The sequence below is a fragment of the Hyperoodon ampullatus genome (genome assembly GCF_949752795.1).
Source record: "Hyperoodon ampullatus genome assembly, chromosome: 4".
Classification (NCBI taxonomy): domain Eukaryota; kingdom Metazoa; phylum Chordata; class Mammalia; order Artiodactyla; family Ziphiidae; genus Hyperoodon; species Hyperoodon ampullatus.
In genome coordinates, this window is record NC_136917.1 from 26,109,540 (window position 1) to 26,128,146 (window position 18,607).

General features: G+C 55.7%; 1 protein-coding gene across 1 annotated transcript in view; it reads left to right on the forward strand.

Moving 5' to 3' along the window:
• Positions 1-330: 330 nt before the first annotated feature.
• The window catches only part of DOT1L (DOT1 like histone lysine methyltransferase), a gene marked incomplete at both ends in the record, with an annotated part of 52,863 nt that continues 34,586 nt past the window's right edge, over positions 331-18,607 (forward strand). The window contains 2 exons of the mRNA XM_079704035.1: positions 331-411; positions 12,618-12,661. Of these exons, the coding sequence (XP_079560161.1) occupies positions 331-411; positions 12,618-12,661 (125 nt within the window). The remainder of the gene's footprint in view (positions 412-12,617; positions 12,662-18,607) is intronic.

Consider the following 18,607-nt stretch of genomic DNA (forward strand, 5'->3'; position numbering starts at 1 on the left):
GGCAACGGGAGCGCGCCGCCTCTTCGCGCCGGGCCCCCCCGCGCGCGCGCCGCGAGTGGTTCAGCCCGGCCCCCGGCTCATTGTGCTCGCTTCACGCCGGCCCAAGATGGCGGCGGCGCTGGAGGCTCCGGGCCTGTGACCACAAAGAGGGAGCCGGGGGCCGGACGGGAGCGCGGCGGCGGCGGCTGAGGCCCAGGCTAGGCCCCCTCCCCTCAGCCCGCCCGCCCGCCCTCCTCCGCCCGCCCGCCCGCCTGCCCCGCCCCCGCCGGCGGCGCCCCGCCCCTCCCCCAACCGCCCGACTAGCATGGTGCGGCGGCCGCGCGCGCAGACATGGGGGAGAAGCTGGAGCTGAGGCTCAAGTCGCCCGTGGGGGCTGAGCCCGCCGTCTACCCGTGGCCGCTGCCGGTCTACGTGAGTGCCGCCCGTCCCCTCCCCCAGGACCCCCGCCCCTCTTCCCCCACGGCGCGCGCTGGGCCCACCGAGAAACGGAGCGACTCGAGTCCCCAGACCCTCTTTGGACCCTCCTTCCCGCCCCGCCGTGGTTCTCCGCGGCCGTTTCCAGCCCCCGCGCGCAGGGTGGGCAGAGGGGAGCCGGAGCCGGCCGGGGGCGCAGACTCGGCCGCGGGGACCCCGCGCTTCCGAGGGGCGCCCGAGCCGGGCTGCCGTTGGCTCTGCCGGGCTGGGGACCCCGGTCCCCCGGGCCTGGACTGCCGGTGGGCTTGCCCTTCCGTACTTTATGATCTGACATGTAGGGTTTCTTCTTCCTGGTAGTTTATTCTTGGCGCTGTCAACGTGCTTAGCTTTTTTATTTTTGAGGACACCCTTTTCTCCTTCTTTCCAGTTTTTTGTGTTTTTGTTTTGTTTTAGTTAGGCATTTTGTCCCTCTGATCTTGAGTGGCAGGACTGGCTGGACCTTTGGAAAGGAGACATTCTGTTCCCTGATCATGAGTGGGTGGGCTGGCAGGACCCTTGGAGAGGAGACGTTCTGTCCCCTAATTCGAGTGGCCTTTGGAAAATGACAGGCCAAATGGAAATTTACACAGGCGTCCCGGTGATTCCAGAAATGCAGGGTGCCCGGCCGGGTGGGCGCCCGGCCTCTCGTCCCCGGTGGCGGCGTGGTGCGCGTGTTCGTGTCCCAGGGTCCACGCTTGGGCCCTGCAGCCCGCCTTCGGGAGGGAAAGCGCAGCGGGCGCCGTGGGCCGGCGCCTTTGGGGCGCTCTTTCGCGCGCTCGGCTTGCGGGGGACCGGCCTCCAGGGACCCGGCGGGGAAGCCCGCGCGCCCCGCCCCTCGCGCGGGCTCCGTGTGTGTCAGTTTGTGGAAACTGTGTCGCGGCCGGGGGCGGGGTCGGGACGCTGGGACCGCCCGGGAGCCGATGTTGGCTCCGGGCCGCGGTTCTTCCCGGTTCTCCGAGATCGGAGGGTTTCCAGCCCGCCACTGCGCACCGGCACTTTCTATTTTTGCTCTTCCTGCGCCCGGAGGCGCGGCTGAGCCCGGGCTCTGGCTTTTCCGGTTGGGTAGCTCCGGGTGGCCCGGTGGGCGGCCTGAGCAGTGGGCAGGGCGGGGAGACATCCCAGGGCACGGAAACTGAAAGTGGGGAGAACCTTCAGAACTCCAGCTGATCCACTTGCCTCGCCTCCCCCGCCCCTCTTACTGCACTTGTCATGTACCGGTTGGCTGGCCGGCGCATTTTTCAAAATGTAATAATTTGTTTATCCTTAGTAGCCGTGAAGCATAGTTCACTTGTAGTGCACAGTTCTAGGAGTTTTGACAGATGATCGCCATCAGGCGGCAGAGCAATCCCGTCATCCCATTTGCTGCCCTTTGGCGCCAGCGTGCCTCTAGCCTCTTGGCCACTAATCTCCTCTCTGTCCCTAAGGTTTTGGCTTTTCCAGAAAGTCAGATAAACGGAACAACAGTATGTAGCTTTTTGATTCTGGCTGCTTTGGCTCAGCAAAACCTATCAGAGATTCATCCCTGTTTTTTTTAAAATATTTATTTAGTTAGTTATTTACTTGGCTGTGGTGGGTCTTAGTTGCGGCACATGGGATCTTCATTGCCCTGTGCAGGATCTTTTAGTTGCAGCGTGCGGGATCTAGTTCCCTGAGCAGGGATGGACCCCGGCATTGGGAGTGCGGAGTCTTAGCCACTGGACCACCAGGGAAGTCCGTCATCCCTGTTGTTGCGGTTATGAGAAGTCACCCCTTTTTCTTGCTGTGTTGTATTCCATTTTCCGTTTGTCCATTCGCCTGCGGGTGGCAGGACTTGTGGGATATTTCCAGTTTTGAGGGGATCAGGAATAAAGTTGCTGTAAACATCCCAGGGCAGGTTTCCATGTGAACTTGGGTTTTTACCTCACTTGAGAAAATACTCAGGAGTGGGACTGGGGTCTGTGCTAAGTATATGTTTAACAACCCTTCTGCATCTTAGAAATTGGTATTTTTGAATACTGGAAGAATTTAGAAATCCACTGTGACCCAGCACCCAGGCACTTGAAACGAAGATGAAAGTTCATCTGGAGATGGTCACGTTGTCCCCATCACTGTCTTTTATTCGAGGCAGAGCAAGGCCACAGATTTGTAACCCTTGTAAGGAAGGCCTCGTGTGTCCAGGCCCTGGCAGGACCTGGCTTTCTAGCGGTGGGCGGTTCTGAAGTGGAGAGCGTCTTTCCCTTGCTGGCCGGACCTCGCTTGGTAGGGTGCGGGGTGTGCTGCCTGCCTGGCCGGGCGCTCCTCCTGCTGGTCAGCAGCCGTTCCTGGTGTGTCTGTCCTACTACCAGGCAAGCAGTCAGGGGCCCTAGTGAAGTGCTCAGCGAGCCGCAGCCTTAAGCTTTGCGGGTAACGTCTGCTACCCTCCCATTTCCCCGCTGAGGAATTTTGCTTTCTCATGGGAAGTGAGGGGGCGGTACTTTATGAGTTCATATTTTGTGATGACTCGATGCTGAATACATTAAGAAAATGGGCTCCTTCCAGAAGCTTAACTTTTCAGAAGGTCAGATTACTCGTGTGACCGCACGTTTGAAATGACTGAGCTTGTTTGTTCATTGATTCATTCATTCTGCAAGTACCTCCTGGATATTTACGCTGAGTGTTCCAGGAGGCGCTGAGGACAGTAGACAGTATTCTTATTCTCAAGAAACTTATGACCGAAGGACAGTAGGTGATCTATAAACACAGAAGGTCAGCTGAGGTGTAGTGCCTCGTATATGGGACCAGCTGAGGTCCCAGAGGGTGGGGCTGCCAGGTTTGCCCTGGGGGAGGTGTGGGTGGCTTCTCTGAGGAGGGGGCACCCGCAGGAGGAAGTGCAAACAGCCACAGCCGTCCGCACACGGAAGTGTCCAGCCTCCAAAATGGGCTTTTGCAATTGACAAATGGGAGGGCGGAGTGCAGGGCGAGTTTTGTTCCTTCTGTGACTGAGAGTTCCCGGATATCCACTTGTAGCTCACGGTGGCATTTCTAAAGCAGGATGGCCCTTCTTTTGGTGGGAAAACCGGGTCTCAGCTCAGGAGGGAGCAGGTGGTATCTTCGGCTGCCTGATGGCAGGGCAGGAGCCAGCGAGGGCGTGCAGTGGTCCTTCCCCTCCGTGACTCACTGAGGCTGTGGGCGTGGAGCGGCCCCAGCGTGACTGTCCCCGCCTGCTTCTGGCTTCCTCCTGAGAGCCCACGAGTCTCTGATGAATGCCCGCTGAGCAGTCATGCCCTTCACTCGACTGTGAGTAGTAGCTGAAGTGGGCGGCTGAGTGAGCCATCCCTCCCTGTGACTCAGAGAATATTTTCTGATCTGACCTCTGCTGGTGTGAGTCCTGCCTAATCTGAGCTCAGGTGGAAGGCAGGTTAACCCTTTGACGACTTTCTGTGGGTGAAGTAGCCTCTTTAAGGAGGAAGGGATCACCGGAAAAGCCTGATATTCCGTATGTACGTGGCTGTTAGCTTTTGTACTTTTGTACCCTAACATCCAAATGCCGCCTGTGTACTCTGTTCCTGGTGGGAGGAGCCAGAGGTGGCCGGCCCTTTGGCTATTCACTAGGCAGGAGGTGGCGGAGCTGCAGGGGACCCGCCCCCAGTCTACCTCTAGGAACTGCATCCTTTTTTCCTTAATTAAACTTTTTATTTTGAGATTATCGTAGGTTCTTGCACAGCCATCAGAAATAAGACGGAGACACCCCACGTTCTCTTTACTTAGTTTCTCCCGATGGTGGCATCTTACAAAGCTACGCACCGATGTAATGATTTCGTTGGCATTGGTACAATCAAGATACAGAGTGTTTGGTGTCCATTTTGGATTCGGGGACCTGTAGGGTGCGACTGGCTGTGTCTGCGCATCCCTGGGTCCCAGGCCCGGCGCACGTCTCCCAGGAAACCCCTCTCCTTCCTTTTTCTTTCTGCCGTGTCCTCCTCTCGTGGTCCTGGCACTCTTCCCCAGTGCGTGCGCCTTCTCTCCCAGGCTGTGGGATGACAGTCCTGTTTCCTTCCTCCCACTCAGGGCGCTGCCTGGAGGCCTCTTTGGCATCTTCTCTGTCCCTTCAAGCTGTCCCTGCCGTTCCCACCAGCCGGGTCTCCTGCCGTGCCCGTGGCGTTGAGCGGTCCCAAGGGTGCTCACAGAGGACGTGCCAACGGGTGTCTGTCCGCGGTCCTCCGCAGCTCATGCGTGGCTCCGTAGTGCCTCCCTCACCGCCCGCCTTTGTCTTCCTTCCCAGACTCTCTCTCCCCACCCATGGCCGCTGTCGCGGTGCCTGGCCTGGGGCTCTGTTCCTCGGCGCCCCTGTGTCGGACCGGGCCCTCTTCCAGTCCAGGGCGCCTGGCAGGGCTGCCGACACAGGTTCCCATGAGCTGCAGTTGTGAGGTCGGAGGCTGTGTGCTTCACTGAGTATTGACCTTGGATGACGATGCCTCCTCATCTCTGAGGGGCTTCCGTTTGAATGCCCTCAGTTAGTCATGGGGTGCGTGGCCGATGTCCGGAAAGTGCGTCAGACTCACCCCAGGTGCACGGGCAGCCGGTGTGTGAGAGAGGTTACCTCTGAGAACGCTTGTCCCTTAAAAACCTGATGCGTCTTTTCCCGGGTGGGGAAGGGGTTTTGCAGGCTGTGTGCTGGGGGCCGGGGGGCCGCCACGGGGTGGTGCCCACGGGGACGGCGGGAGTCATGGGGCTCGGGGTGGGGAGCTCTCGGGAAGGATTTGCACATCGCGTGGTGGTGGTGGCTCACGTTTCCCCTGGTCTGCAGGTGGCTCCCTGGCGTTTGCTCTGTGCTCACCCTGCAGGCTGGGTGAGGCTCCCACCGGGGAGCAGGTGCTGGGGCCGCAGGACACGCTGGGCCCACACCTGGTCTGGGACAGACACCAGGTGAAGGGGCGGGACGAGGGGAAGAGGAGCTGCGCTGGGTCTTGTGGGTTTTGTGTCTTTTTAAATAACAGCTTTGTCAAGATAGCATTCACACACCATAGAACTCACCCATATGAAGTGTACAATTTAGTGGCTTTTACTATATTCACAGAGCAGTGCAACCATCACCTCTAATTCCAGAACATTCCATCAGCGCAAAGGGCCCGCAGTCCCCTTCCCCAGCCCCTGACACTAGGAACCCACTCTTTCCGTCTGTGAATCTGCCTGTTCTGGACGTTTCCCATCAGTGGAATCACACACTGTGTGTCCTTCTCTGTCTGGCTTCTCTCACTGAGCATCGTGTTCTCAGGGTCTGTCCACGTTGTTGTGTCAGGGTTTCACCCCTTTGCATGGCTGAGTGATGCTCCCGTGTGTGTGTCCCAGGTCGTGGGGTCTCGAGGCCCCTGGAGAGGCGTTCATTTGGCTTGGTCCTGGGGTGGGGCGATGTCAGTTGCTCTGATACGGTGCTAACAGGACCCCTTGCTGGAGTGGGAGACAGTTGAAGGCTGAGGGTGTGGCTCGCCTTGGCCTTTGAGACCGCGGGGTGGAGGCCGTGCTGCCGCTTGTCGCTTGGGGAGCTCCGGGCGAGTCCTTCTCCAGCTGTACCCCCTCGGAAGGGCCTCCTCCCTCCCTGGGCTTTCCCTCCCTTCCCATCACGGCCTCGGCCTCGGCCTCTGTGGCAGTAAAGCATTTTCTTTGGTGAGGGCGAGAAAAGTTCTGGTGGTGAACTTTTGGTCGTTGTGTTCCCCCTTCCCACCGGAGTCACTGCAGGACGGACCCCCGGCGTCAGGCGCTCAGCACTTGAAGGGGCTCCTTGGGTGGCTGGGCGGCCTGGGCTGTTACAGGTGGGCTAGTTTGGATTGAAACAAATGAAATGGTCTTGTCACGCCTGGAGCCACTGTGGCGCCAAGTCCTCCTATGGACACACCCATGCCCGTCCTGCAGAAGGACAGCTGCCCAGACAGCAGGGCGTCCCGGCTGGTCCTGGCTCTGCGCAGACTGGCTTCTGTGAGCTGCGGACCCAGGCGTGGAGCTCAGGCTCAGGGTCAGGTCTGGAAACGCGCCCGCAGGTGTGGCGGTAGGTGAGGGGGCACAGGAGCTACGCACGTGCCCTCCTGGGAGCCACATGACGAGTCAAAAGGAGGAGGCGAGGTACGTTTTCATAGTGTTGTACATAACCGAGTATAGCCCAAATACTACATTTTCAACGTGTCGTTTAAAAAATTAGTAAAGGGCAATTTTACTTTGTGTGTGTGCGCGCGCGCTATGTCTTAGAAATCCGCGTGCATCTTGTGCTCACAGCACATATCACTGGAGTGGGCCAGCGCGCACCAGTGCCCCTCGTCCAGGTGGCCTGCGGCCGCTGTGGACACAGTGAGGCTCCAGACCCCTTTCCCTCGTGGCGGCTCCTTCCTTGGACCCTGGTCATTGGGGCCCCTGTGTGCACAGCGGGTGCCACCCGCCCGGGTCAGGGCCACAGGCCCACTGTGTCCGTGACCCGGGAGCCACGGGCCCGCTCCCTCTTCTCTCTTCCTCCTCCAGCTGGACTTTGGCCTCATGGGGTCCCGGCAGCCCCTTCCTGTTTTCCCACATTGACTGTTCCTTGCAGTGCCGGTCTCGCGGGCAGGGTTTTGCGACGCGGCTCGGTCCCAAGACCAGCCTGGTTTGTCGCTTGGCCCTGCGGGGAGAGTGCCGGGTGGGCGGTGGGAGGAGATCCTCCTTCCTGGCTCTCTCCTTTGCATCGCTTTACCAGGCGGTTCCCATCCTTGGCCTGGCTTGTCCTCAGGTACGGTCCTGGGGCCAGGCAGCACCCCCTTGCTGGGGGCCTGCGGACATCCGGGGCTGACTGTGGACGAAACCCATGTGATGCTCCACAGCCAGTCTCTCTGGCACCCCCACCCCTGTGTGAAATGCACTCATTTTCAAGTAAAAACCTGTTCACTTCTTGAATACTCAGGCCCACCGCCTCCCCCTTTACCCCCTGCTCCCTCTCCCTGGCGAGTGGGTGCTCCCCAGCGGGGCTGCAGGCTGAGAGATGAGGCTGAGTGCCTTCGCTGGGCCTCGGGGCCCTCTGCTCACCCGCCTGGCTTTCCTCCCAGAGTGAGAGCCTTCTGTGGATTTTCCACTCCTCTAGCCAGACCTCTGCTCTCAAAGCCCTGCCACTGAGAGAGGCAGACAGACAGCCAGCAGACCTCCCGCTGTGTTCCATCTCCCCTGCCTTTGACTCTTCCCGCTGTGCTTCTCCACTTTGGGAAGCAGTGCGTGCATCACATCCTGGCCGCTCTGTCCCACTTGCCTTGGCCTCCACCCCAGGCCTCCGGAGGTGTACAGAGCCTCAGCGAAGAAGGCAGCAACCCCCAGCCTGCAGGCAGTGCCCCCTGCAGCCTGCTGGGGAGTGGGGACCGCGGGCAGAGGCCCAGGGTGCTCCCCCTCGGCACCTCCTGGGCACTTCTGCCCCCCAGCAGACGGTGATACAGAGTGTGTCCCTGCTTGCTTCAGGCCGGTTGTTCTCTGAGCAGGGCCCCTGGGCCAGCAGCTTCCCCACCAGCTGGAACTGGTTAGGAATGCGGGTTCCTGGGGCCCAGACCTGCTGACTCTGAAACTTTGCGGGTGGGCCTCAGAACTCTGCTCTGATTAGGGATTCTGATGCTCGTCTCGGTGTGATGGCCCTGCCTCGGAGGCCCCCTGGGTCCCGGCGTCTTCCTGCTGCAAGTGGAAAGAGGAGAACGGAGTCCACGTCTTGTCTCCTCCCTAGTCTCTGCCCCCTGCCTCTCGCCGGGCCCTCCAGGGATGATGTCTCCAGATGTCGTGCCCCTGTCACCGTGAACCAGCCTGCGTGCTCAGGGGTGGGCCGTGCCCTGGCAGCGAGCACCCAGGAGGCCTCCTGTCCAGGCTCCTCACGCCAGGCGCAGGGCCTGTGGGGACGAGCGGGGCCAGAGCCAGGCCTGCGGGCGTCTGGGTGGAGTTTCTGTTCCCACACCTGTCTTCACGGTCAAGGAGGAGGCAGGGGGCCTGCCGAGTGGGACAGCCAGACTCCCCAGCCCCGTGGGCGGCCCCCGCCCTCACCTGAGCTGGGCAGGGGAGGGGAGTGGACGGGACGGGCTTGGTGGCGGCTCAGGCCTGATGATAGCCTCCGGCTTCCACACAGGGTGCTTTTTCAGGTGGGAACGGTTGTGCTTATTGCGGCTGTTTTCCCAGGACCCTGGAGTGAGGTCGCCGGCTCTGTGGTGAGCAGTATTGTGCTAAGCCTCTGCGCGGCTTCCTGCGGAGGCTTTGACACCGTCAGTGAGAAGAGCCGGGGTTAGTCACTGACTCAGCAAGCAGCCAGCAGCGGGCCGGGGCTGTGGCTGGGACGGGGAGGCCGGGCATCCCGTGCAGCGAGACCACGGTTGGCCTCAAACCCCGGAGTTCCAGGGTTCCCCCGGGGGAGGAGGTGTGGGTGCTCCTAAGCGTGGGCTTCCTCAGGACTGTTCTCAGTCGGACCTTTCTGGGTTGGCTTCTGGCGTCGCTCTGTTCTGAAGGCCTGTGAAGCAGAAGAGGCCACAGCCGAGAAGCTGTGAGAGCTTCTGAATCATCGATGGTGATCAGGGCATCTTAAATCATACGACTCAGGACGGTCGCTGGAAGCTGGCCAGTCCCTAAAGCAGCATCCTGAGATCATAGGAGGCACGTCATAAACTGTTTTCTTCCTTTCGCTCTGGTTTGAAAGTTGAAAGCTTGGGAAAGCTTGAGATCATCTCATCACAGGTGAGACCACGTTCCAGGCCCCTGTCTTCCCAGGTCTGCGTGATTCGGTCTGAGACGCGGTGGCTCAGCCAGGGCTGCGGCCCGCTTGCCGTGAGGGCCCCTGCCACCCCTGCAGGAGGAGCGTCTCTGGGGTGCGTCCAGCCTCCTGGGGGGCACCGAGGGAGGGAGCGTAGTCTGAGCCGGCACGGGGCTGCCACGCGGCGCACGCTCAGGCACACGTGCGTGCTCACGGGGTCCTTTCAGAGCACACACGCTGTTTTTTAACTCCACAGTGGTGACCGGAATCAGACTCTCCTGGGTACTGTCACGTCCTCCCATGGCTCTAAGACTTGTTCTTACGGGCCGCGCTCGCAGGGTAGTGTATCGGCCTAAACGCAGACATGAATTTAGCAGCTTGAGATGACGCACACTGATGACCTCCCGTGGTTTCTGAGGGCAGGGATTCAGAGCAGGCGGGCCAGGGGATTCCGGCCAAGGGTCCCTCAGAAGGCTGCAGTAGGGGCTTCAGCCGGGGCTGCCCCAACCGAAGGCCGGACCGGGTGGGATGTCTGGCTTCCAGGAGGCCCCTCCCATGGCTCCTCTGCACGTGGGCCCTGCAGGGCTGCTGAGGCTCCTCAGTGCACGGGGGCCGGCCCCCCTCAGGAGGAGTGTGACGCAGGTGAGCGTTGGTGGAAAGTTCTAGACCCTCCTCCTCATCCTGTGACTACCTCAGCGCCTTGTACACTGTGCTGTGTGTGTTTGTCTCTGAGCAGACCCTGCGGGACGGCGTGGCGTCTTCTCTGCTTTCAGGGGGCCCAGGAGCCCAGGGAATTCCGGGCCGCCAGGACTGTGTGTGTGGACTCACTGAATGGTGTGGACCAGCAACAGAGTCTGTCGGCCGTGTGAGTGTCTGAGATGCTCAGTATTTTCCTACTGAGGCGGGGGTGCTTCTGACGATACCGTGCGTTTCCTCCTGTAGATTTTGTTGTGGTTTTTTGTTTGCTTGTTTTCGCTGCGCCACGCAGCGAAATCGGTTGCGGATCTTAGTTCTGCAACCAGGGATTGAACCCGGGCCCTCGGCAGTGAAGGCGCAGAGTCCTGACCACTGGGCCGCCGGGGAAGCCCCTGTTGTTCTTGACGTTGTTGTTGATAGTTGTTCTGAGGTGTAATTCCCACACCCTTCACCTCATCCACCTAAAGCGTGCCATTCCCTGCTTTGTAGTGTATTCATTGAGTGCAGTCATCAGTACTACCAATTTTAGAACATTCCGTCACCCCGAGAGGAAACCCCATCCCCATTAGCATCCCTCCCATCCCCCTCCCCAGCCCCTGACAGCCAGGAACCCACTCTCTGTCTCTGTGCACTGGCCTGTTCTGGACGTTTCCCATCAATGGAATCACACCCTGTGTGTCCTTCTGTGTCTGGCTTCTCTCACTGAGCATCGTGTTCTCAGGGTCCGTCCACGTTGTAGCGAGTGTCAGGGCTTCACTCTTTTTCGTGGGACACATTTGTTCATTCGTTCATCTGTTGATGGACATTTGGGTGGTTTCCACCTTTTGGAGGTTGTGAATCACGCCTCTGTGAACATTAATGTTCAGGGTTTTTTGTGTGTGGTCTTTTTTTTCTTTTTTTTTTTTGGCCGCGTTGGGTCTTCGTTGCTATGCACGGGCTTTCTTTAGTTGTGGTGAGTGGGGTCTACTCTTTCTTGCAGTGCCCGGGCTTCTCATTGCAGTGGCTTCTCTTGTTGCGGAGCACAGGCTCTAGGCACGCGGGCTTCAGTAGTTGCAGCACGCAGGCTCAGTAGTTGTGGTGCACGGGCTTCGTTGCTCCGCGGCATGTGGGATCTTCCCAGACAGGGCTCGAACCTGTGTCCCCTGCATTGGCAGGTGGATTCTTAACCACTGTGCCACCAGCCACCAGGGAAGCCCAATGTTCAGGGTTTTGTGTGGACAAATATTCTCATTTCTCTTGGGCAGACACCGGGAGAGGAATTGCTGGGTCATTTGCTAACTGTTTAACCTTTGAGGAGCTGCCAGACTGTTTTCCAAACCCAGTTGTCCTCACTGTTTTCTGATGTTTGCCAGGAGGCCTTGGGGCCGATCAGTCGTTCTTCCCAAGGGTTTCTGGGTCAGCAGTGGCGCTGATGCTGCAGGTTGGTTCCCCTGTGTCGGGAAACACTGGTCTGCAGGGCTGTCCTGTGCTGGACCGCACATGCTCCATCTCCCGCCCCCGGCCTTGTCTAAGTAATATGAGTTCAATGGATATTTACTGCTCCGTCCTTGGTAGGTTGGAGGATGTTATTAAGAATGATAGAAGATTGGTTTTTTTCCTTTGCCTTAAAAAATAAGACTCTGGGCAAAAGGTCACATATCGTAATTCTATTTACAAATGCCCAGAACTGGCAAATCCACAGAAACAGAGTGGATTACTGTTGTCAGGGGCTTGGGAGGGGATTGGGGTACGTCTGCTAATGGGGTGATGGGATGTTCTGGAACTAGATAGAGGGGATGGTTGCACAGCTCTGAATGTATTAAAACCCACTGAACTGTATACTTGAAGCGGAGGCCCATTTTGTGTGAATTATATCTCAGTAGGGCTGCTGTTGCAAAGATGAGGCTTAGGACACAAAGGGTGTTTCCAGAGTTGTTTGACCTGTTAGGACCGCTGCGCTGTGGGGGGCCCTGTCCTGGGACCTTCCGGGCATCGGTGCCCTGGCCCGTAGGGACTCTGCCCGCGTTGCCGTCCTCCACTGTGAAGCGTGGAAATGGTGGCCTGGGCTGAGAGGGGCAGTCGCTGTCCCGGGGCAGGGCTGGCAGCTCTGGGCCTGACCATCTCACCTCCGGCTTCAGCCCGTGCTCTTCGCGGCCCCTCCTCACCGCGATAGAAACCTTCACCGGCGGGGCAGAGGTGCAGTCTAGAGTTACAGACCGTCCACACGATGCGTCGTCCTCACTTGGTTTCTGCGGGGTCTTGGGTTAGCTGGCCGCCAAGACCCCAGCGAAAGGCCAGAGCGACCCCCGGACGTGCTCCTCGGGGAAAGTGGCGAGGCCAGCCCGCCGGGCGCAGTGGGGCCAGGAGAGCGCCGCTGTGGCCGGGAGGGAGGACCGCTGCTCGCCCGCTCCCGGTGGTTGCACGACTGGTGTTTCCCCATTTTACAGATGGAAACCGAGGCCTGCAGCGGTTCAGGGACTCAGAGCCAGGCCTGTGGCTTCCAGGCTGCAGGAGCACCCGGGGGAAGTCCTGGGGAAGGAGGGTCGGGGGCTTAGACTCCGTCCCGGTCCCTTCCCCGCAGCCCACTGGGCGGCAGGGCGCTGCAGGAACAGGCGCTCCCGAAGCCAGCGTGTCCCACGTGGCAGGACATGGCCCCAGCGCTGTGGGTAGGGCTCTCTGGTAGGTCCCGCGGGTCGGGAAATGAGGCGGGGAGTCCTGGGGGCTGCAGCACCCGCCTCCTCTGGTCGCCACCATCACCGGAGGGTGGAGGGACGGCTCTAAACCCTGTCCCATTGTCTTTCAGGACAAACACCACGATGCTGCTCATGAAATCATCGAGACCATCCGGTGAGTGTGGCACCTGCTGGGGTGGGGCCTCGGGGGCGGGGCCTTGGGGTGGGCCAGTCCTGAGTTCCCAGCAGCCCCCCAGCTGTGCGCTCCCCCATTCCTCCATGCTGATCTGCGTCAGCAGCGTCAGCAGCGTCAGCATCGTCAGCATCGAGGAGGCTTGGGAAGTGGGGCTGTGGGGTCAGGGGGTCAAGCCCTCTGAGTGTGACCCAGGACAGGTCTTGGTGCTTCGTGAGCTGGCTTCCTGTGGAAGAGGCTGGAAATCCTGAGTGGCCAGCTTCCCGAGGGACCCCCTCCCCTCTCGCCTCATCACCTTGCTTTACTCTTCTCCCGTGGAGTTTGGTGTGACCTTTGGGTTTGGGCTGCTCTTCCCTCTGTGAGCCTGCCCCATGCTGTGCAGAGGAGGCCGGGTGCCTGGGAGGCTGACCCGGGCGAGATCTGGGAGGAGGGCCGCCTGCGGTGTTTCTAGTGGGCTGTCTCCTCACGTGGGACCTGAGGGTGTGCCGACGTGGATGCGTGGGTGTCCCCATGTACCAGTGTACAGAGGAGTCACCCCTGTGTTTCCTTGTGCCCTCTCTCGGCCACCTCTCCCTCCAGAGTGCCCTCGGGGGTCCATGCGCGGAATCCTGCGACCGCTCTTGGCTTTAGATATTCCACATGTGTGACCATGGCCCTGGCATCTTGCTGCATTGTTCCTTAAAATCCTTAGCTGTGTAGCCACTGCCTGGGCCACACGCCATTATATCCACTTGAACCTGGGGCGGACGGGCTGGCAGGGTCCCAAGAAGGAGTCAGGATTGGGGTCTGGGCTGTGATGTGAGGCCCCGTCCTGCCCCTGGTGGCTGAGTGGCCTCAGACTCCCTGAGATTGTTTTCTCTGCTCTCGGGGCTGAGCAGGGCCTCCTGCAGTATTGTCTGGAAGACTGAGTGAAATCATGGGTGTGAGTCTTGCAGGGTGGGCCTGTCCAGGGGTGGTGCTGAGAATTTGGGATCTACTTTTTTTTTGTTAATGGTGTAATATATCATAAAAATAATGGTTTATTTTTGAAGAAGACTGCTGGTTAGGAAGTGGGGCTGTGTGATTAGGCAGGGGGCGCTGAGTCGGCCAGCCTGGGTTCTCACCCACTCCCCGGAGCTGAGCGAGCTCTGGGGGCGGGTCTGCCTCCCCACCTGCTTCCTTTCTGCAGGGAGGGGGTGTCCCTGCCGTGCGGGGTGTCAGGACTGGGTTTGCAGCTGTCCATCCAGGCCTGGTCCTCTCCCGGGTTGGCGGTGCCTGCCAGCCGCAGGCCTGCTCCTCATCTCACAGGCGACTTCACCTCCTTCCCTCGTGTCCCCGAAGGCGGGTTCTGTTCACTGGCAAAGACAGTAGTTACCTATTTTGTTTTTCCTCTTATTTTACTTTTTATCCTGGAGGATTTACGACATGCCCAGAGGTAGGCAGTGGGTGTGATGAGCCACCCAGCCCAGCACTCGCCGACTCTCAGCTGCTTTTGTTTCACCTGTACCTCCATCCTCTTTTCCATGTTAGGGTTTATTATGACACATTCGAGGTGTGGTTGAAGTGCAGGAGACTGCATGTGTGGAAAGTGTACAGTGGCCGACGTGGATGCGTGGGTGTCCCCATGTACCAATGTACAGAGGAGTCACCCCTGTGTTTCCTTGTGCCCTCTCTCGGCCACCTCTCCCTCCCTTCTGTCCCAGGCAGCCCAACCTGCTTTCTGCCGCTGTGGATTACTTTGCATCTTCTAGAATTTTACATTTTAAAAAAATGTAACAATAGTTTTTCCTTTTTATTCGTGAGGAGTGCATCATTGCAGGATGTACCACAGTTCGCTCATTCGTTTACCAGATGACAGACATGTTTGGGTGGATCTCGATTTTCGGCAATTGTAAATGAAGCTGTTGTAAACATCCCGCAGAGGTTTTTGTGTGGACACATCTCCGTTCCTCCTGCGTAAATACCCAGGAGTGGGATTGCTGGGTTGTGCTTGAAGACAGGCTGCCAAGGTGTTTTCCAAAGGGGCCACCCCACTTGGCGCTGCAGGTGGCGGTGCAGGACCGCTCCCGCGGCTCCCGTTGTTGGTGGGTGATGTTCACTGGGTTGTTTCTGCTGGTCCTGTTTGAGTCGTGTGGTGGTATCGTTGTGGTTCTAATGAGAGTTTTCCTAATAATTGATGACCTTCGTCATTTGCCTGGTTTTAAAAACTGGTTGTTTTTTAATTATTGACATGCTCATGACATTGTCTTTTAAAGAGCAGATATCTTAAATTTTGATAGAAGTCCAGTTTATCACCTTTTTTTTTTTTTTATAGTTTGTGGGTTTTTTGCATGCTAAGACGTGTTTGCCTAATTCAAGGTCACAAAGATTTCCTCCTATGTTTTCTGGAAGTTTTGTAGTTTGGGTTTTACATTTACATCTTTTCATCCATTTTGAATAAATTTTTACATGTGGTGCAAAGTATGAGCTCAAATGTATTGTTTTGCATGCCAGACGTCCAGTAGTTCCAGCAGCATTTGTTGATGAAACTGTCCTTTCTCTGTGGAATTTCCTTGTCACCCTTGTGAAAGATCAGTTGAAAGTGTACCAGGTGGTTTATTTCTAGACTCTGTTCTGTGCCGCTGATCCATGGCTCTCTCCTTTGGGCAGTACAAAACCTTGGTTACCACAGCTTTATGGTAAGCTTTGGAATCAGACAGTCAGTCCTCCATCTTTGTTCTTCTTTTGAAATGTTGCTTTGGTTATTCCATCTCCTTTGCATTTCCATGTAAATATTAGAATCAGCTTGCTGATTTTTGCACAGTTTAGTTAGGAATTGAATCTGTAGGTAATCTTGGAGAGATTTACCATCACTGTTGAGTCTTCCAATCCATGAACATGGTATACCTTTGCACTTACTTAAGCCTTTCAACATTTCTCTTGGCAGCTCTGGCATTGCAGTGTGGAGGTCTTCGACAACCTTTTGTTAGGTTTATTCCTAGCTCATTCATGCTTTTGGCACTACCATAAGTGGGATTGTGTGTTAAATTTTATGTTCTATTTGCCTTCTGGTAGTGGGTAAAAATACTGTTGATTTTTGTGTATTAACCATGACCTTGTGCTTAATTCATCAATCCTAGTGGTAGTTTTATAGATTTCCTGGGACTTGCTGTGGAAATAATTGTATCACCTGTAAGTGGGGACAGCGTTACTTCTTCCTTTACAGGCTTCATTATTTCATTTCTTTTTCTGGACCTTATTGAATTGCCTGGGACCTTCAAGACTGTTTTGCAATGAAGTGGTGAAATCTGGTATTCTTGCCTTTTCCCTCATCCTGGTGGGAAAGATTTAGTCTTCCACCCCTGAGGTGATGTTAGCTGTAGGTTCTTCACAGATGCCCACTATGAGTTTGAGGAATTCTCTACTATTCCTGGTGTTATTTTCCCTAGGTGTGACAGTGGCATCCACTTATGTTTAAAAAAAAAAGAAGCCATAACTTTTACAGTTAAATACTGAAATATTTATGGATGAAAACGTCACGTGTGGTCTTGCTTCCAAATAGTATGGAATGGGTGCAGAAAAAGCATTTGACAAAAAAGTGTTCCTCATAAGAGCTCTGAGTACAGCAAGAGGCACGTGGCATCCACATGTCTTGCCATGATGACATTAACTTGGATCATGTGGTTGAGGTGGTATCTTCCAGATTTCTCCAGTGTAAAGTTACTGCTTTCCCCTTTTTAATTAATAAAAATTGTGGGGGAAATATTGGGTTGACCAAAAGGTTCATTCGGGTTTCTGAACAAACCTTGTGGCCAGCCCAATACTTGGAGGCTGTGCAGATATCCTGTTTCTTCTTGGACTTTTGCTTGTGATTTTAGCATCCAGAGGTGGGTCTCACCTGCAAGGACTAGTTACTGGGGCATTTGAAAGATGCTTTTTTTTTTTTTTTGGCCGTGCTGCACGGCATGCGGGATCGTAGTCTGAACCCATGCCCCCTGCAGGGGAAGCACAGAGTCTTAACCGCTGGACCGCCAGGGAAGTCCCAAAAGGTGCTTTTCTGTTTCCGTCACTCTCCCCATTTATTAATTGGAACTCTTCTGTGAGGAAGGGGTGTTCCTCCGCAGGCATTGACTTCATTCTGTGGGTCATACCCTGCTGCTGCATTACTTGTTTTGCTCCTCAGGCTGTTCCTGTGCTGGCCTGGGGGGCTCTTTGGGTTTGTGCCCAGTTCCTTTGACTTGGCCCTGCCCACTCTGAGCACATCCTCACTTTCTGGAGCTGCCAGATGCTCCAGAGTCATCTTGAATTTGCTGTGTCCCAGCCCAAGAGTCGGCCACTGCTCCAGAGAGCTCTGGGTTTTCCTCTGGAGAAGAGTTTGTGCTGTTTTCTGTTTTTGTTTTTAATTAATTAATTAGTTAATTTTTATTTTTGGCTGTGTTAGGTCTTCGTTGCTGCACGCAGGCTTTCTCTAGTTGCGGCGAGTGGGGGCTACTCTTCGTTGTGGTGCGCGGACTTCTCATTGCAGTGGCTTCTCTCGTGTGGAGCATGGGTTCTAGGCCTGCGGGCTTCAGTAGTTGCGGCTCGCGGGCTCTAGAGCACAGGCTGAGTAGTTGTGGCTCACAGGCTTAGTTGCTCCGCGGCATGTGGGATCTTCCCAGACCAGGGCTCAAACCTGTGTCCCCTATTGGCAGGCAGATTCTTAACCGCTGCGCCACCAGGGAAGCACTGTGCTGTTTTTTTGAGAATGGGTTGTTTGTCTTCTTACTGAGTTATAGGAATTCTTAACATATTCTGACTTAGTGCCTAGTAAGATAGCATATTATGCATAGTGTGGCTGATTGCAGCTTTAATGGCATCTTGATGAGTGGAAGTTTTTAACTTATCAATTTATTCTTTGATGTTGGGTCGTCTGGGTCATATCCAGGAAATCTTTGCCTGCAAAGTCATGCAGTTATTCTCCTTGTTTTCTTCAGGAAGCTTTGTGGTTTTAGCTTTTACATCCAGGTTTAAGATCGATTGTGAATTAATCTTCGTTTATGTGTGATGAGGGTTTGTGTTTATGGGGGGGTCAAGATTTTTTTTTTCCATTCAGTATTCGATTGTTCTGGTCTCATTTGTTGAAAAGATGTTCCTTTCCCCATCAAATTGCCTTGGTGCTTTTGTCAAAAATCAGCTGTTAAAATTTAGTCTATCTGTGGATTCCATGTCCTGTACCATTGATCTGTTTGTTCACCTCTCTGCCGATACTACACTCTTGGTTACTTTAGCTTTACATTAAGTCTCAAATTAAGGCAGTGTGAGTCTTGCAACAGTGCTGTTATTTTTGAAGACTATTTTGGCTATTCTGGATTCTCTGCCTTTTTATGTCAGTTTGAGAATCAGCTTGTCTGTTACTCAGAAAAAAACCTACTGGACATTTTTATAGGAATTACTTTGCAGTTCAGTTTGAGGAGGAGATTTAACAAGATTTAGTCTTGTATTCCATGAGCATTGTTTGTTTGTTTACATATTTACTATTATGTTGTCTTTAATTTTTCTCAGTGATGTTTTGTTGTTTTCAATGTAGAGGTCTTGCAAATTTTTCCTTAAGATAATCCCTAAGTATTTACGTTTAAATGTTGTTTTTTTGTTTTTGTTTTTTTTTTACATTTATTTATTTATTTATTTATGGCTTCTTTGGGTCTACATTGCTGCACGCAGGCTATCGTTAGTTGTGGCGAGCAGGGGCTACTCTTCACTGCGGTGCAGGGGCTTCTCATTTGCGGTGGCTTCTCTTGTTGTGGAGCATGGGCTCTAGGTGCATGGGCTTCAGTAGTTGTGGCTTGCAGGCTCAGTAGTTGCGGAACGCAGGCTCTAGGGCGCGTGAGCTTCAGTAGTTGTGGTGCACAGGCTTAGTTGCTCTGTAGCATGTGGGATCTTCAGTAGTTGCGGCGCACGGGCTTAGTTGCTCCGCGGCATGGGGGATCTTCC